The sequence below is a fragment of the Chrysemys picta genome, chromosome 7 (genome assembly GCF_011386835.1).
Source record: "Chrysemys picta bellii isolate R12L10 chromosome 7, ASM1138683v2, whole genome shotgun sequence".
In the NCBI taxonomy this organism is placed as follows: Eukaryota; Metazoa; Chordata; order Testudines; family Emydidae; genus Chrysemys; species Chrysemys picta.
In genome coordinates this window covers 93,909,005-93,928,514 of record NC_088797.1, presented here as the reverse complement: position 1 = coordinate 93,928,514, position 19,510 = coordinate 93,909,005, and the positions used below count along the sequence as shown (strand labels likewise).

The 19,510-nt window shown below is 39.0% G+C and overlaps 1 protein-coding gene across 4 annotated transcripts in view; it reads right to left on the bottom strand.

The window, feature by feature from the left end:
* PAPSS2 (3'-phosphoadenosine 5'-phosphosulfate synthase 2) overlaps positions 1 to 19,510 on the bottom strand; it is a 75,572-nt gene that overhangs the window by 29,943 nt on the left and 26,119 nt on the right. For all 4 annotated transcript variants that reach the window (XM_042856847.2, XM_005292491.4, XM_024107268.3 and 1 more), the window contains exon 2: positions 15 to 129. In XM_042856847.2, coding sequence (XP_042712781.2) covers positions 15 to 129 — 115 coding nt within the window. The remainder of the gene's footprint in view (positions 1 to 14; positions 130 to 19,510) is intronic.

Sequence of the window (19,510 nt, the reverse complement as noted above, 5' to 3'; positions counted from 1 at the left end):
AAGGCTTAAAATACCTGTTAGCCACACTGTGCAGCCTCGAAATCCACCTCTTGTACCCACAACTTGGCCTCTTTTGCTCCTGCTGACATGATGAGCTTGATATACAACATTAGTGGCTCTTTGGATATTCTACACCCAAACAAAAACAAAAACAAAACAAAAGTTTATTGTTTCATACTGCAGAACAGAAAAATCCAAAGGGAAGTGGCAAGAGGAGAAATTCAAATTCAGAATATTCAAAATGAAAAAGGAGGTTATTTACAGTAAAGCACAAAGGAAGTCTGTTTGCAGTGTTTCTGAATAAATAGTGGATAGCTTTACATGGAACTCAGGCAACTGTTCAAAAACGGGGACAAATAACCAAATAAGATGTCTGTCTTTGGTTTCAGATGAACTTAATTCAATTCAATTGTTTTTCTAAGATCCCTAATTCAATTTTTCTTTAAGTTGCTTTTTATCTTTGATCCCCTCATTTCGAGCCGGTCATACTAGTGCATTTTTATATGTTGCCACTGCCTATGAGTGCAGCAGGAATTTCCTGTTAAAGCTGATATGAAATTTAATCTGCATATGGATTGCTGTAGATAGGGTGCTCTGAGGTAGCGACTTGCCCTCAGGCACATGTACTGCATGAAAAAGGAAATGTGGATGCAAACTGTCTTATTTCTCAAATTCTGTGCATGTGTAAAGCACATTTATAGTTGTTTACATAGTGTAAACCAGCGGTTCTCAAACTGTGGGTCATGACCCCGTTTTAATGGGGTCACCAAGGACTGCCATTAGCCTTGCTGGGGCCCAGGGCCGAAGCCCGAGCCCCACTGCCTGGGGCCAAAGCCCAAGGGCTTCAGCCCCAAGCGTGTGTGGGCTCAGGTTACAGGCCCCCCACCTGGGGCTGAAGCCCTTGGGATTCGGCTTTGGGTCCCCTGCCAAGAGCAGAGGGTGTCTGGCTTTGACCCTGACCTTCCCCCTCCCCCAAGAGCGGCAGGACAATTTTTTTGTTGTCAGAATGGGGTAGCGGTGCAATGAAGTTTAAGAACCCCTCGTGAACATTTAATGCTGTCAATTTACTTGAAACTTAAACTGACAGCTTAAATTGCTGACACTTATAGCCAGTAAATTGACTGCTTCAATGGTTTACATTATGTAAACAATTAAAATAATACTTTATTGTGCTAAGGTCAAAGGATAGAATCCTCCTCGTTCTGGCCCTAGAGGAACCGCTGCTTTGGCTAGTGTCTCTGCATAATTTTGAAACCACTGGCCATGCTTTAACCCCCTTTTCCCCCAGTGTCAAGAGTCAGAGTTCTCCTGCTCAGCCTCTCCATACTGCACCCACTTTACCATGGAATATCAGTGGCTGCGTTGCATTTAGGATCTTCTGTGCTCAGAGGGTAGGATGGGGTCGATTTTACTTTGAACAGCAATGTTCATTTTTGCGTAAATCACATTTATACTTAAATTGTGGTTTGGAAATATTCATACATTCAAGTTGTGATTAAATTGCAGAAGTATTTCACTTCACATCACTCATTCTCTCTCTCTCTCTCTCTCTCTCACACACACACACACCCCTGCCTTTTGCTGGCAGTGATTATCGGCTGGTACCACTGCCTATTATTAAAGTTGCTTGACACTTCCTATTTTAAGAACCTGTTTTCAGTTATTTATAACTTTGCCAAACTAATCATTTAGGCTCACATTTTCCATGCATAGGAACCAGTGGGGGTTGGGAAGAAGGTTAGAGGGAGGGCAGCCATCTCTGATAAGGAACAGGTATGGGGGAAGAACCTGGACCAGCTGGATAAAGAGACTAGGACAAGAAGCTGGGGCGGAGGGGTGAAGATTGGACAAAGAGCCTGGGGATGGAAACTGGGATTGCAAGCAAGTGTAGATGAGGGTGTGTGTGTGTGTCTGTGTGAGTGAGAGAGACTGGAGCCCACCAGGGGCTCAAAGTCAGATTGGAGAGGAGCGAGGAGGAAGGGAGAGAGATACTGGAACTAGAACTAGAAGGTAACAAGACTGGGGACAAAGTGGCAGGGGGAGGGGGAAGGAAGAATGGTAATGAAATGGGAACTGGGACAAGGGAGGGAAACAGAGATTTGGATGGGGAATCCAGAGTGGGGAGACTAGGACTTGTTGGGCAAGCACACTGGGACTAGGATGAGAGGCCTGAGGAGAAAAAATAGAATCTGATCATGTACTCATAGACTGTATTACAATGCATAGGTACCAGTGGAGGAGAGGGGAAATTAAAGTTGTACCGGCATCCTTCATTCTGGCATTTTCTAACATTAGAGTGCTTGACTTTGCAACCTTAATAATAGTCTTTTGACAGAGTTTGTGTGTGTGTAATATAGGTCTCTCCCACTAAATAGGGCTCTGGATTCCAGAACCTCTCTCCTAATTTAACAGTGCAGTACTTCCTGTCCATATACTATCTTTCAACCAAAAATCAGAGGCTACGTTGCAGCCATTATAGAAACTAGGCCTTTGTTTATCCCCCGTATAAACTTGCTTTGTTGCTGTTCTATTAATTGGCTCACAGTAAACTAATTGATTTGAGCAGGAGTACTTGTGGCATCTTAGAGACTAACAAATTTATCAGACCTGCGGGTGGCTATCTTACAACAGAAAAACATCAAAAACAGACTCCAATGAGAGACTGCTGAGCTGGAATTGATATGCAAACTAGATACAATCAATTTAGGATTGAATAAGGACTGGGAATGGCTGAGCCATTACAAACATTGAATCTATCTCCCCTTGTAAGTATTCTCACACTTCTTATCAAACTGTCTGTACTGGGCTAGCTTGATTATCACTTCAAACGTTATTTTCCACTTACTTAATTGGCTTCTCAGAGTTGGTAAGACAACTCCCACCTGTTCGTGCTCTCTGTATGTGTGTGTGTGTGTGTATATATATATATATATATATATATATCCTCAATATATGTTCCATTCTATGCATCCGAAGAAATGGGCTGTAGCCCACGAAAGCTTATGCTCTAATAAATTTCTTAGTCTCTAAGGTGCCACAAGTACTCCTGATCTTTTTGCGGATACAGACTAACACAGCTGCTACTCTGAAACCTGTCATTAATAGATTTGAGACAACTGTCTGGATACCACTGAGCTTTGCCTTCTTAAAAGGGTTAGTTTCCTTCTGATCCAGCTGAAGAAATGGTCTGATAGGGAAAAAAGTACAAATATTTTCTGCCCAAACAAATTCTGCACGATAGCTGGGTTTACGAGATATACACATATGGTATATGAACTATCACGGGTTCTTAAACTTTGCCATGACATTCCACCCCATGCTATAAAAATATTTACTCTTCTTCTGATGTTAGAGAAGGGAACTAATAATATTTCACTTGCCCCAGAAAAGTTGTAAGAGAAGACAAAAGAACAAGGAATGGGAGAGAGAATAAAATGGGGAAAATATTTTCAACGTATTGGCAAGGCAGCCTGTATATTGTTCCTGCTTGTTGGGTCATTAACATTCTTAGCACTCAGCAAACAAATAAGCATCTATTGAAAAAAAATCAATATTTATTAAACTACAGAGGTGTTGGCTTCTGTAGAATTTTAATTGAAAAATTATTCACGCTACCCTGTTCTTGCTATTGCCTTCCACTGAAGAGGTCAGTCTTTCCAGAGAGATCACCCTCACAGAGAAACACTTATTTACTGTATTCCAAGTTTCATGCTAATTTTAAAAGTATTGATTAAATTTTCAAAAACTGGGCTCATTTCTGTGTCTAAAAACCATGGCCGCAAGTTTGCACTTCCAGTTACTTATGGAAACCTAGATCTCCCGGTACCTGATTTTCATGTACTATTAGGTACGTAAGTATCCAAGTGACAATAATGCACTTTTGAGTGTATATGCAATTGTGAATCTAAAAATGCCCCTCACATAGGGTGGCCCAAGGTAAGCAGAGCTGAAAATCAGGCCCAATTATAAAAAAAAGTCTCCAGATTTACAAGAAGTAATAAATTCCGATTCTTGCGTCCATGTCACAATTTCACGTCTTGATGGGAAATCCCAAAGCTAAAAAGTTTTGAGGGCTCCTGTCTCAACCACAGCAGGTGATACATTCTATCCCTTCTGGGAATCCACAGCTCCTACTGCCTCAACTCCCACTTCCTATTTTAACTGCTGCTGCTGGCAGAGCGGTTCTCAGGGACTGACTCAGCAATCATTTCATTGGTTAGGATCGGTTCTTTTTCAGTTTTTTCTCTTTGTTGCTACTACCCAGGCTAAGTACATTTGCCATTTTTAAAGCAGTTCTTTGCTGCTACAATGTCCCCATGGTAGGGACAAACAAGCAAGTACCACCATCTGACAAGAACCAATTTCTGGCCAATTAAATGCACTGGTTCCCACTACATTGACACACATTAGTTGCTCCAAAATAAGGCCCTCACCTAGCATCATCTCCTGGAACACAGGATAGCTTTGGGTACAGAGGCGCCAGTGAATCAGTTATGGATGAGTCTATTCTGAGCTTGTTAGCTGGGCAGGTGAGGCAGAATTTGAAACACAGACATAGTGTTGCCAACTCTTGCAATTTTATCATGAGTCTCATAATATGACGTGTTTTTCTTAAAGCCCAAACTCCTATTATCATGCAATTACGTGAGAACCATAGCTTTCATTTAAAAGAAAGTTAATTTCTAGCCCTCAGAGTTGAGGAGGAAAGCATGAAGATTTGACTGATCCGAGTGTACCCAAAAAGCCCAGAAACCAGAAGTAAAAAAAAAAAAAAAAAAGAATCTTTATTTTTAAAGGTCTTGTGATTTCTAAGCCAAACTCATGATTTTTCATCCTGACATGATTTTTAAACACCTGGGATTGGCAATACTGTAGTAAGCAGTTTCACCAACTCTCATGATTTTAGTACAAGTCTCATAAAAGTTAGTTTTTTCTTTAGAGCTCCAGCTGCTGGAGTCATGTGAATGCATGAGAATCTCAGGTTTTCATTTTTCTAAACCACATTCTTAGCCCTCATAGTTGAGGAGAAAAGCTTGAAAATGTGACTTGAGTGTAATTAAGGCTCAACAACCAGAAGGCAAATATAAGAACTCACAATGTATTTTTTTAAATCCTGGATTTAATCCAATCTCATGATTCTTACTTGTGAATATTATATATATATATATATATATATATATATATATATATATATATAAAACAAATATATGACAGGTTTCAGAGTAGCAGCCGTGTTATTCTGTATCCGCAAAAAGAAGAACAGGAGTACTTGTGGCACCTTAGAGACTAACAAATTTATTAGAGCATAAGCTTTCGTGGACTACAGCCCACTTCTTCGGATGCATATAGAATGGAACATATATTGAGGAGATATATATACACACATACAGAAAGCATAAACTCCCACCTGTTTATGCTCTCTGTATGTGTGTATATATATATCTCCTCAATATATGTTCCATTCTATATGCATCCGAAGAAGTGGGCTGTAGTCCACGAAAGCTTATGCTCTAATAAATTTGTTAGTCTCTAAGGTTAAACAAATATATATAAATAACAAACATTTGGCAGTACTGAGAATGTATCATAGCAGTGCAACTTTGGTCATCCCTTAGTTTCAGGCTTCATCATTTGAGCAAGTGCTAAATGCACATGGCATCAAGGTATCCAAGAGAGAAGTCTGTCAGAATTAACAACTATTACCAAAGATAAAAAGCAGTATTTATGATGTACTACGATTTAGCATAATTTAAAAATACAGACTCAAACTGCTAATGACTAGAGATCCTTAGTGAGTGTCCGAAGTCACCCCCTTTCCAGGGTTTGGCTTTACTGGTAACCCGAAAAACAAATAAAACCCCAGAACATAAACCTCTGCTGATATTTCCTCCTCAAGCCAGGCTGTTAGTATGGTTTCCTTTCAGGACCTCCTCCGTTCTAGAACCCTAGTTTTCTCTTATTCAAAAAGAAATATTCCCACAACCTGCACATTCTCGCTGCAGCTAACGTACTTAGCAACAGAGCCTAGGGTGATTCAATGGAAAAACCCTGCACTCCTATACAGTCTCTTATAGGCTACATCTACACTTGGAGCTGGGTTCGATTCCCAGCTCACATAGACAGACTTGTGCTAGCATGCTAAAAATAGTAGTGTAGCCGTGTCTCCCTAGGCAGTGGCACAGGTTAGTCACCTCAAGTACAACCCCCCAAAAACTCTGTGGCAGCTAGCCTCTGGTGCCACTGCTCATGCTACTGCAACTACACTATTTTTAGCATTCTCAGATGAGAGCTATCACAAGCATGCGCGTGAGCAGGGAATCACACACAGACGTAGCCCTAGTCTGCCAACTTGTTACACATACCTAGATTTCAAACACTCCTACACCAAAACAAGAGTACCAATATTGTGAGGGATTGTTTGCAGACTGAAGGACACACGACAGATGGTTTTCATGGGAAAGTTAAGTGAGGGAAAAATATGTTGAATATCTTTGCAAAATAGAATATGTTCTTCAGAATTTTGTACCACTCTCTTTAGTAGCAGCTTGTCTGTTACACACAATTTTATAAAATAGTTTTTCAACATGTAAATCTGGTGGAACTATCCTGCTCAAGACAAACCTTGTTGGTGACTATACTTCACAAAGGGTATGTCTACGCTACCCGTCGGATAGCGATCGATCTATCAGGGATTGATTTATCGCGTGTAGTGTAGACGCGATAAATTGATCCCCGATCGCTCTACCATCGACTGCTGAACTCCAGCAGTGCGAGAGGCAGAAGCCAAGTCGACGGGGGAGCTGTGGCCGTCAATCCCGTGCCGCGAGGATGCGAAGTAAGTAATTTTAATTTGATCTAAGATACGTCGGCTTCAGCTACACTATTCTTGAAGCTGAAGTTGCGTATCTTACCTCGATTCTCTCCCCCCCCCCCCCCCAGTGTAGACCAGGCCAGAGGCTCAAGAATTAAAGTAGGTTCCTGGACATCTTATAGAAGTAACAACAAAAAATAGGGAAAATTGCTTGTTGGTCAGCTATTAATCTCTACTGCATAACCATCAAACAGCATTTTTTCGCTCCACAAGATTCTCTAAGAACTGTTTCAGAGTAGCAGCCGTGTTAGTCTGTATCCGCAAAAAGAAGAACAGGAGTACTTGTGGCACCTTAGAGACTAACAAATTTATTAGCGCATAAGCTTTCGTGGACTACAGCCCACTAAGAACTGTGTGCACAAAGCACCATGAAATGAACTTGGAAAATCCTGCAGCCCATTTACAGTTCTATAGCCTGCAGGAAATTCCAGCCTGAGACCAAAATCCTGTTTGACTTTGTCTTGCATATTTTTTGTTCATGTTTAGCTGACTCATTCTTAAAGAGAAAAAAAACTTTTAGAAACTGTATTATGTGTTGAGAGAATTCAAAATCTCCCCCTGATGTCCCCTATGGTAATCCCTCCCTCTGGAGTTTCAATACACAGGTTAAAATTCTTGCTGTCAAACATACAGAAGATAAATACAGCAGAAGTACAGTAAAGCAATACAAAACTTTTTCTAGTTGGGTAGATTGAGAGGACACGACAAGACAGACTGTTCACCAGGAAATACTGATTTAATCCAGAATGACTCATCATCTTAAAACTGGCTTAGGAAGTCAGATCTGAAACATTAACAACTAGAGTGAAACCAAGAATGTCGTCGCCAGAAGTCAAACATTGACATCTTGTGAATAAATCTTTGAAAAGATTCTAAACCCAAATTTTTAGCCACAAAAAGTGGACACTATGACAAAAGAATGTTTCTTGACACTTATGTTTCAGTCAGTGGTGCAGCTTTTGGGGGGGGGGGGGGAAGAGATAGTTTAATGAGAATCTAAGCTATTTTAAAAACACTTTCATTTCTAGCTCTTAAAATGGCCAAGTAAACCTTTTAAATGTGACTCGGAGGTAACCTATGTAGTGCAGGCTGAGTCTGAGATAGAGAGTCCAAAACAATAACTGTAGGAGAAGCATTAACTTCCAACCATCATCTCAAAGCAATGTTAACTCTGAACTCTAACTACTGCAGGAGGACAATTTAACGTCAGTGTTGTTAAATATTTATTTCACCGTCTAGATAGCGGAGGAAGGATCGAGGACCTGAGCCTCTCACTTCAAATCCTAGGAGGCCTGAGTGAAGGGAGCCAATTTTGGGACCTGAAGACAAATCTGTATTAAACAATTTTACCACGGTTGCATAATGTTGCAAACAACTGAGTTAGCTAACACAATGCTGCCTATGACTGAGTAGTCAGTGTAGATCAGGACAAACTGTGTTCAACACTTCGTCAGTTATCTCTAATTCATCCCGTTCCAGTAACGTCCAAACACGTCAAAACTTTCTTGTGTAGACACGGACTAACTTGGATACATTTGGGGAAGGCAATACAAAAAGCTGGCAAGTGCCACCTCCAACTTCACATCTCTGGATAACACACTTGCAGGCAGGACATAGAATGGAAACAACAATGCCCACTCTGACGAATTAGATCCTCCTGACCATGGATATCTATTCTCATACAACTAGATCTGTCCATGATGCTATCAAACATAATCTACTATAATCCTATCTCAAAGATACAACAGGGATTAATGGAAAAGAACAGATGGTTCCAATCTTTTTAAGAGAGACAAGATGGGTGAGACAATGCCTTTTACTGGATCAATTTCTGTTGGTGAAAGGGACAAGCTTTTGCGTTTACACAGAGCTCTTCTTCAGATCAGAGAAACTAGAGTGTCACAGCTAAATACAAGGTGGAAAAGATCATTTAGTGTAAGTAGTTAACACATACTTCAAGCGACCATTCAAGGCGAAGTGGTCTGTTAACACCTTGCCAGTCATAGGCAGAAAAGGTGAGGGCAGGGGGAAGCAGCTGGAGGGGGTTGTTAGTGGGTTATAAATTACTGTAATAAGCCATAAATCCAGTGTCTCTATTCAGTCCATGATTTTTAATGCCTAGCAAAGTTATAAATGTAAGCTCCCAGGCTTGTCTTTTGAAAGCGTTGTGCAGGTTTCTTTGAGGATGAGGACTGAGAGCTCAAATATAGAGGGATCATTTTGTGAAAAGTGTTCACCTACAGTGATGTGGTATTTTTGTCTTTTATCATTTTCCTGTGTGAGTTCATGCAAGAGTGTAGTGATTGTCTGGTTTCACTCACATAGTTGTCATTGGGGAATTTAGTGCAGTGGATGAAGTACATTACATGTTGTGATAGGCATATGTAGGACCCATAGATCTTGAAAGGTGTGTTGTGGGGGGGTATTCATCATTGTAGCAGTGGAGAGATGTCTGCCAGTTTGGATCGGTTATTCTGGCAGGATCTAGTGTCGCTTTGAGTTGGTGTGTCCTGGTCTGTGAGGAGCTTGCTTCTGATTATGAGTTTGGAGAGGTTGGGGGGTGTTGAAGGCCAGAAGAGGGGGTTGAGGAAAGATTTCTTCTAGGATGGGGTCCCCATCAAGTATGGGCTGTAGTTGTTTGATGATACCATGTATAGGTTCCAGTGTGGGGTGGTAGGTGACAACTAAGGGTGTGCGGTCGGAAAAGATTTTATTTCCGTTTTGAAGCAGGTTCTCTCACAGGGTAGCCCGTTCCATGATGCGATCTACTTCTCTGATGGAGCGTCCTTGTTTGACGAAGGCGGTTTTGAGTGTGTTATGGTGTATATCCTGGACTTTCTCCTCAGAGCATATTCTATGGTACCCGACTGCCTGGTTGTAGATAACAGATTTCTTGGTATATTTGGGTTGGTTACTGGATCTATGAAAATAGGTGTGGTGATCTGTGGATTTTTTGAATATAGTTTTGTGCAGGGTCCCATTGCTGAACCTGATCATGGTGTCCAGGAAGTTGATGCTGGTGTGGGAGTGTTCCAAAGAGAGTTTAATGAATTGTTGGTGGTTGTTGAAGTTGTGGTGGAGATCTGTGAGAGAGTATAAGTCATTTGTCCAGAGGATGAAAATATCATTGATGTATCTCAGGTGTATCGTTGGTTTCATGGTGTGTTTGTTTGCAGAGTGCCAATAGGCAAATTCTCTTTTGCTACCAAACTGCTTACTTGGGGAGACCCATAAGGCTCCATTTTCTCCCCCCATTCTATTTAACATTTACATGAAACCACTGGCAGAAACTGTATGATGTCAAAGTTTCAAATGTCTGTGGGCTTAGATTTTAAAAGTAAACGTGCTAGTTTGCCAGTTGAGAATTTGCTGGTTTCAGACTGATTATTTTGAGTCTTTTTTCTTAACTCATGTCCCCAAAACAAACGGTCATCTCTTCTTAACAAAATAGTTAAAAGAGGGAACATTCATGGGAACTTTTTTTTTTGTTTCCAATATCCATATACTGCTAAAGATAATTTCTACTTGGCATATGAGATGGGCAAATGGAATAATTTTCTACTCTTAACTGACAAACGATTAATACACCTACAATATCTGAGGACCTTTGAACAACTCCTCTGATATGTATTGAGAGTTGACCTATTGCATGAACAACTAAAGAAAGTGTACTAGCTGCTTTGCAAGGCATCATGGACCTGCAACCTTATCACTGGTCTGAAGCATTAGATGCACAAGTTGTCCTCCATAAACTAATCTGCACAGGGCCCACTTCTGCCATCCTTAATCACACTGAATAGTACCTTACTTCATGAGAAGTCCCATCTCAAAGGAAGATACTACTTGATGCGAGTCAGAGTGTCAGAAATAACTGGGCTCACAGTGAGCCCACCTCTCTCTGTCTGCCACCCCCATCGCAAAATCCTAGATCCAATATTGGTTTAGTTACCTAAAAAACACAAAAGTGTTTCTGTGGAAAAAATCCTTTTCATTTTGGGAGGACAATATTTATAATTAGAATACAGTTTTTTCCCCCATTAGTTTAGAGAGAAAGGTGGTTTTTTTTTAAATGTACCGATAGTTCTATAATTTCCCTCATTCCTGTCCCCACCGCTCTGCATATCTCAGCATATTATATCTGGCTCATGTGCAGGGCCTGGAAAGGAGCCAGACAGTAAGTGCCACAATAGTGGCAGTCTAAGAAAATCTATTCCAAATAGGCTCTCCCGCATGAAAATATATTACACAGCTGTCCCAAAACTAGGCCAGCAGAGAAATATTCTTTGCAGCATAATATTAACACCACATTAGTTGTGCATCTATCTCAGGGAAGAAAAGAATCAATCTTGTAAGAATACATTTAACACATGATTGGTAATTGGTAATGCACATACTTGTGAGCAAACTGAAAGGCAAATTTTCCAGTGCAAACATTGACTGTGTGGCCTTTTTATTAGACAAGCAAAACTACGTTTTAAGGTCCCAATCGTGCAAAGACCTATATTCATGTTTAACTTTGTGCACAATATGTAGCCCCACTGACTTCAATGGGTCTACTCACAGTGCACACAGTCAAGTATGTGTGAGAGCTACTGAGAATGCATAAAGATATGCATATGTATTAGTCTTTGCTGGATCTGGGCCTAATTTTGCAATGTTATTCAAAAACAAACTGATAAAGCACAATGGACGGGATATTGCAGACAGAGCCTCCAATGTCAAAAAATAAAATAAATAAATAAATAAAAAGCTTTTAAAACAGTTTGAGCAAATCAGTATTAATTGACAAATAATAAAAACAGCCCATTTAATTAGATAAGGCCTTGATTTCAGCAAAAGTAATGGATGGAGTTCCAGCTGGGGTGGTTTAGCCCCAAATCCTGTAAAGATTTAAACACATACTTACCTTTAAGTATGAGAATTTCCCCACTAAAGCCAGTGAGACTGTTCTCATGCTTAAAGTTAAGCATGTACTTAAATCTTTGCAGAACTGGGGCCTAACTTTGCAAATACAGTTACATTTTTGTTGCATTTTTTTCACAAGATTTCTATTAGAAATATTCTTTTAAAAATACTGTAGAATTTCACATTTTATCCCACAACCAATTTTTTAACATTGGAACATTTTAACATGTGAAATATTTCTTTTAAATAGATTTTGGCCTCAATCCTGCTCCCACTGAAGTCAGTGGGAGTTTTAGTGCTCAGGTTTTAATGAAATGCTGAAGTACATTGAAATTTTTTCTTTTAAACTGCAAAACAAGTTAATTCTGCCACCAATTCTCCATCTTATGCTTATACAAATATTCCTTAGTCACATGATTAGTCTCAGTGATGTCAATTGGACTACTATGTGAGTGTTCACAGATTTCAGCCCTTACTTTGTTATAATAGTGTTTTAAACAGTTTTCATTTTCCAGTCTATTTTAGCATTTCAATCAGAATCTGAAATTTTGTATAATTTCTCAACAGCTATGTCTAAAAAATATAACTTTCCTTTTGAGACAAAGCACTACTGAACTCAATACCCTCATAGGTATTTTTATAAGTATCACATCATAAGGAAAAACATTACAACAACATTAGAAACAATTTTAAACATTTATAGCTAAAAGGAAACTAAACACAAAAATATATCCAGAAACTATATTTAAATTTATTTTTAATCAAGAACTATTTGCAGCTTTGAGTGTTCATAATGTTGCACAAATATCCAAGAACCAATAAAAGCACAATTAAATTAATAAAACATTTTTATAAGAAAATAAATTTTCTTTTAAGAACATTACAACAGGCCCACTCCTTCAGCCCTTGTCTTGTGAGTGGTCCCATTGATTTCAGTGAAAAGAGAGTGCACAGCACCTCCCAGGAGATGCACTTTATCTCAAGTGCTCAGACCCACAGAAACCATGGTTTCAAGATTGAGTCCATAGTTTCTTGTGACGTACCAAGTTAGTTTTTTATGCTTCTTAAATCTGCTCCAAGCTCTATAAGCCCGTCCAATAAACACTTTCCAAAAATGAGCCGTGACAGAAGTTTTGCTCAGAAAATGAAACTAGTTCTGGCTTTTTGAAAAATTCACATGATGTCAAAAACCAAAACAAAACAAAAAAACAAATGCCATCTGCCCATGCATTTGCGCACTTTTTTTGCCTGAAAACAAAACAATCAAAATGTCTCTGTGCTGCTGAAATAAAACCTATTTCAGCAAAAGGGGTGACAAGGGCTAAAATTCAAAGGGTAAATTCTGCTTGTTGCAACTATAAACTGAATCTTTCGCTAGTAATCAGTCATTATGGCCAAATATCAGACCCTGGAGACTCAGTATGGTTCTGACAACCCAAAAGTTGTTTTCCAAAACACTAGCATCAACGGGACTACTTGGAATATGTAAGGACTACACAAGTGAGTAAGAGTTTCAAGATCAAACTTATTCTCTCCCATGGAAACAACCTTGGGAAGGGATGAAATTACACCAAAAATTTTGCAAATTTCAGTTCACAGAGCTCCATCATTACCAGTAGGACAGGAGCTGCAGTTCCAGAGGGCATGATCCTCCAAATACACAGTTGTTCCAATATTTGTAGGGAAATCTCACTTACCTCAGGACATTTACAAAGGAAGAGGAAGCCCTGAAGAGCACAGGCTCTTCCTTGTTCCTACCAGGACCTTCTCTCTCCTCTCTAGTAGCACAGATTCTTCTAACCTCTGCTTTCCTTACACATTTAATAGATAATTTTCGGCTAGTATATGTGCACCTCTCATTCCCTCCACTCCTAAATGAGGAGGGGATAATTTGGACATACTACTTGTCAATCAATCCCTTCTGTGCTAAAAGGCTGCCTCACAGCTAGCTGAGCCACACAGTGATCTGCCACAGCACACCCTGCATAAGGACTAATTGATTCTAAGGGCTCGTTTAGCATTACTCATCAACAGCAAGGTAAACGGCTGAACTGGGATCCCATTTTTTTTTATTCAGTGCTCTGAACTGAGTGGACCCACACTTGTTCTTTGGCACAATTTAACTTTTTATGCTCGTTAATTTTGGCTCTACTACACCAATCTTTTTCCTCTACCAAGAACGTAACACTAAGGCTTTCAAAGAGACCAACAAAGACATCCTGGTTACCTGAAATAAGAAGTCTTTCAGCTTAGTGACAGACAGTTTGAAATGCAAACATTACTGTACTAACACATGGGTTTTTCATATCAGTGTTCTCCAATATTTTAGTCTTCAAGAATTTCTGGCCCTGTTGCGTGGCACGAATTTTGAATGCATCCATAAACAATTTCTATAAAAAGAAAGAAAAAAAGTACCTCTTCATGTTCCAGTCACCTTGCAAATCAAAAGCATATTGTGGTGTTTTCTTGAAATCAGTCTAATGAAGGAGATTAAAATCAGCCTTGCTAAATCTCACCCTCCCAAGTTACTTATGAGACAGTAATAACACTATTTTTTCATTAATGTGGTAAAATTGGGAGTAAGTTTTGTGCTTGGACTCTCATTTTCAGGATATTTTACAAGACTGGATTAAATGGACAGAGGTCATTTAATAAATACACTCTGTTCTCTTCCCAAAAATACAACAGGCAGCTGTGTGAAAGAAGATTATAGAAAGATGTGTCCAGTGAATATTTTGCCAAACACAGAACCGTGTAAGTGTTTGACAAATTCCATAGTCAATTCTGATGGGGCCACTTTTTTTCTTATTAATTAAAAGCAACACTTTTAAATTAGCTCTGCAAATAACCCTACTTTGACAGATACCCCATGTCCTTCACATAAATAACAGGTTTTATCTCAGGAATTGAAACCTGCTGTGGTCTTAAGTTCTGGCATCTGTTATATTCTGGATCAGTTTCAATAAGTCCCTGCTGGTCCAGAGGGACAAGTGACAATGTTAAAGTTGGTGACTGAATAGTAAGAGGGGACATGTTAGTCAAGTTGCTTAATACACTAGTGAAAAGTGCTCAGATTGTATGGTGATGAGCTTGGTATAAAAACCTATAGAGAATAGAATAGAATAGAATAGAATAGAATAGAATAGAATAGAGAAGGTCGGTCAAGCACTTCTATTTAACATTTCATATAATACAGGAGTAAGGGGCCTTCCAATGAAAATGAAAGGCAACAAATTTAAAATTTAAAAGTGATAGAACTAACTTTGTCACTGAGCTGTTGTAGTTTCTCTAAAAGAAAAACATCTCGTTAAGAAAGCGACAAACTGTGCATCAGTCTTTCACAATTTAGTAGGACAAATAAATAAGATGGAGGTACAAATTTTAACTTTAACTTGAGCTATTTGTTAATTTTTGGTTTAAAAAAAAATCTCAAGTGAGAACTTAAAAATAAATCTGTCCTCTGCACTAGGAAAGTCTGCATTACAGCTCCATAGGGGTAGCCTTGGGTCAGGGAGCAGACAGAAAAAAAAGTGATTCTGGTACTTTAAGGATTTTAAGACAATGAAGTTGATTTATGCGAATAGACCTTTCCCTTAATATAAAGTTATAACCATTGACTTACACAATCCCACTGTAAACAAACCACTGATATCTCTTATCATAGCTATGCACGCACTGCTTTGTTTAGAACAGAGCGCACAGAATTTGGCCCTGCATCAAATGTCACTTAAAGATCATTTAATTTATAATACACTGTGAGATTAAGATAAATGCCTTGCTGCTAAACAAGGTTACACCTTGTTTAATTACAAGATGTAGTAAGTTTACTGTTTGCTATTCTCCTTTCTAAGCTTTAACTTCAGAGTTACCTTACCCACCAAGTGGAGGAAAGGACAAGCTGAATTTACATACATACTTAAACTGGAATTTCAAATTTGAACCTTTATATCCATCCAAAGATTTGAATTACAGCTTCTAGTTTTTGTGGTTTCACATTATTTTCTATGCCTAACACCTATATCCCTTACTATAAAGTTACCCACCCAAATCTGACGGAAATCTGAAGTCTTCAAAAGCCTGAACTATGAAGAAATACACTTAAGGATTTTGATTACTATAACATGGTAGCAAGCTATATTGTTAGGATTGTTCACTTGTTCTTACCACAAAACCTGATGCTCCTGTTCTGGTAGGGTGGGTTATATTATGTCCATAGGTACCTGCTGTAGAGCTCAATGTAGTTATACCGGCACACTCTGACCTGTCTGTCCTGGCATTACTCTATTTAAGGGAGTGAGCAGTATGCACTCCATATTAACATGGTCCACTACCTTCTTTTACTTATTTACAAAAAGCGTTTTTTGGAGGAGAATTACAAATGAACCCCATGAAGAACAATGAGACCAGAAACACAAAACAGAGTTCAAATATTAGGAAATTCAGAAAGCAGCAGGAGCAGGCACAGCTGAATATGCTAAGTTTTAAACTGCTCACTACTGTCATTTAACTTATTTTTTTTTAATTGCCTTGACAATATCGCCAACACAAAAAACAAAGGGCCAAATTCAGCTTCAAGGTGACTCCATTAACCGTAGTGGTTTTACAGCAAAGCAAGCTGGCCCCTAGTTTAAAAACCTAACTGTGCAGGCGAGATACCAACTCTGCATTGTGCTAAATAGTAGGTCTGAATCTTTTTCAAAGGCTGAATTCAGACTCTGCTGGAAGCAGATGCACCGCCTTGTTAGTCAATACATAAAAGTAGCCTTGTCACTGGTTCTGGATCCACTCTGTCTGGCAGTTAGATGCTGCTCTAGTAAAGATGGCTGGAGCGGGGATGGGGAGAGAAACAGAAAAAAGGTTAAAAAAGCAGGAAGGGGGAGGAATGTCATTACAGGGGGAGCCAATAGCTATTCCTGTATTTAGGATGCCTAACACTTTCCATTATAAAAAGATTCCTGCAACTTTTTTTCAAGAAGTTCTAACACTTTCATTGTTTGCAGCAGGTCTTTGAAATTCGGCAGGGAAAAAACTATGGGGCTAAAGATGTACCTATCACTTGCCCCAAGGACAAGTGTCTAGATTTGTCCAGTTTGGGGCGAGTTAAAAACTTTCAAAAATAACTATTTCCCTTCTCTCACATGCATTCCTCAGGTAAACGCTGACAGCCTGCCAACATAATGGAACATGAACATTCTAATGAGCCAAGCTCACACTGCCACCCGAACAGCAGCAGCAGACACTGCCTTGGGAACCCTAGAAACCCAGAGCGCAGCCTCTGCAGCGGCAGTGGAGTGGAGAGAGCAGGGCTGGGTTCTTCCTCCATACCTTCCTCAGCACTTTCCACCCATCCAGGATCTGACACATGGTCTCAGTGGCCCATTTCCCATCTCTGGAAGCGCAACATGGGGGCAGGATCCATGAAAAGAACCCATTAGACTCAGCACATTATATATATATATATAGAGATAGATATATAGATATCTATATAGATATATATAAACCTTAAGAAATGAGATAGAAAAAGAGTTAGAAGAACATTATTTAGGTTGGCAAGTCAAGCACTCAGAAATTATGGTTGCCTGGGCGAGCTTAATTAAGCTCTCTGGAGCATATGCATCATGACAGTGTAACTACATAATCACGCTCTGTTTTTTTCCACAGAACTCCTGCCTCATTCAGTGGTCAGAATGGATGCACAATGGGACAGAATTAAGTTGCTCATGCAGTCTTAAATGTAGCATTTCCTAAACTCCAACTGCTTGACTCTGCAACCTTAATGTTCTGGGGTGATTTTTTTTTTATTATTATTATTTTAAATGTAATTTATGTTTTAAATAATTGAGGTTTATATACTTGCTCTTTGGTATTTTAGGTTTATGGACAAGAGGGAGATTCTTTTTTGACCTTCATAATATCATATCTGGGAATACAGTTGAGAGATGAGCAATCTGAATAGATCAACTATTATCAGAGCAGTTATGATTTTTAGTTTTCTTTTAATTATTTGCAGCAGTTGTATCAAGTTGTTATTCAAGGTTCTTTTTTCTGTAAAAAAACAGAAGCTGGTAAATGAAGCCTATGTACTTCAATAGAAAGAGACAGGGCCTGATCCTGCTAACTGCCCTCTACTCCTGTTGATTTCAATGCTGAGTGAGGGAAGTTCAGCATGCCAATAGATTGATCCATCTTTGAAAATAATACATAGGGCCATGATTAAACAAACTATTATTCCAAGTCTATATCCGTTTGGCAGCATGTTTGTAGTTAGTTGATTGACTTTTTTATGACAACATTCAGGTAAGCAATCAAATCAAAACTACTAGAGATATCAGAAAAAATGTGATATAATGGTTAACCAAACTATTAGTATGGGATTTTGCTAGGCAGAGTGACAGAACAGATTTCTAGAGAGACACGATGGGTGAGGTAATATCTTTTATTGGACCAATATCCTGGGACCAACATGGCTACAACTACGCTGCATAGAGCAGATTTCTGTCAATCTACCATTTGTTTCCTCAATCATAATTCAGTTTGAAATACAGGAATATTTTACTCCTTTTGTGAGGTGTGAAATTGTCCTGGTCATTTTCAGCATATGGTCTGAGCATTAATCTGCATTTTACACTACATATGCCCCATCTTTTCATTTTCAGAAGGTATAGCAAAGGTGCACTCTGTGCCTCTTGAAGCCCTGGAATGAATGTAATCCTTTCTATTAACTTGTAAAAGTTGCTATTTCAATATGAAAGAAGAATACATATGCTTTATCTCAATTAAAACAATTGCTTTTAAAAGTACAAGCTAAGCCTGTTGCATTGCTAAGATTATTACATTTGTTTCCATGTTGTATTTTTATCTCTCTGATTTTACTACACTATAATAATATATTGTAAATAACCATTACAGCATTGGTACCCTGAACAGTTTGGATTCTACTCAGAAGGGGGCCAGACTGTACAACTCTTGCTTACATTAAGAACCACAAATTTCAATGGGGACTATTTATGGAATAAGATACCAACTTAGCATGAGTCACGTTACAAAATCTGGCCCTATTTAGGGATATTGTCCTATATCTGGCTTTAGGATTGAATTTCGCTGTCTGGAGTAGGAACAATAATTTAAAAGAGAATAATTTAATTCAATGGAATTAACCTCAATTGGACTACACTATCATAATTGAGAGAAGAATTAGCCCTTTGTATTTAAAAATCAGAATTGTGCACCAAGCACAGCTGAAGCCTCATCTTTGTGTCATATCCAACCCTTATTTCACAGGCAGAATTCCTAATGAAGTCAATGGAAATTTTGCCCAAAACTCAAGTGCAGACGAGGGGAAAATCTGTATTCAAAATGAGTCAAATCCTTCTACTGAAATGAATGACAGTTTTGCCGTTGACTTCAATGAAACCAGCATCTGACCCAATATCATCATTGTATGATGTTATTTTGTTCCTCAAAACAAAAAGCAAAACTGCAGAGGTCAGCTAATAGATGAGCAAGGAAAATTCTTATTGCAAACCACTAAGATGTTTCAGGTCAAGAAGAACAAACAAAAACAGACCCCTAACTTGGGATATATTTCAGATGTACAGACCATGAATAAAAGTATTTCCCTCCAGCTACACTCATCTTGATTTACTTGGGGGACTGGTGATTCTGTTAAGTCTAATTGGAGTGGGTCAATGTAGGAAAACTGGATGTACCTGTGGGCTTCCTGAGCCTTACCCA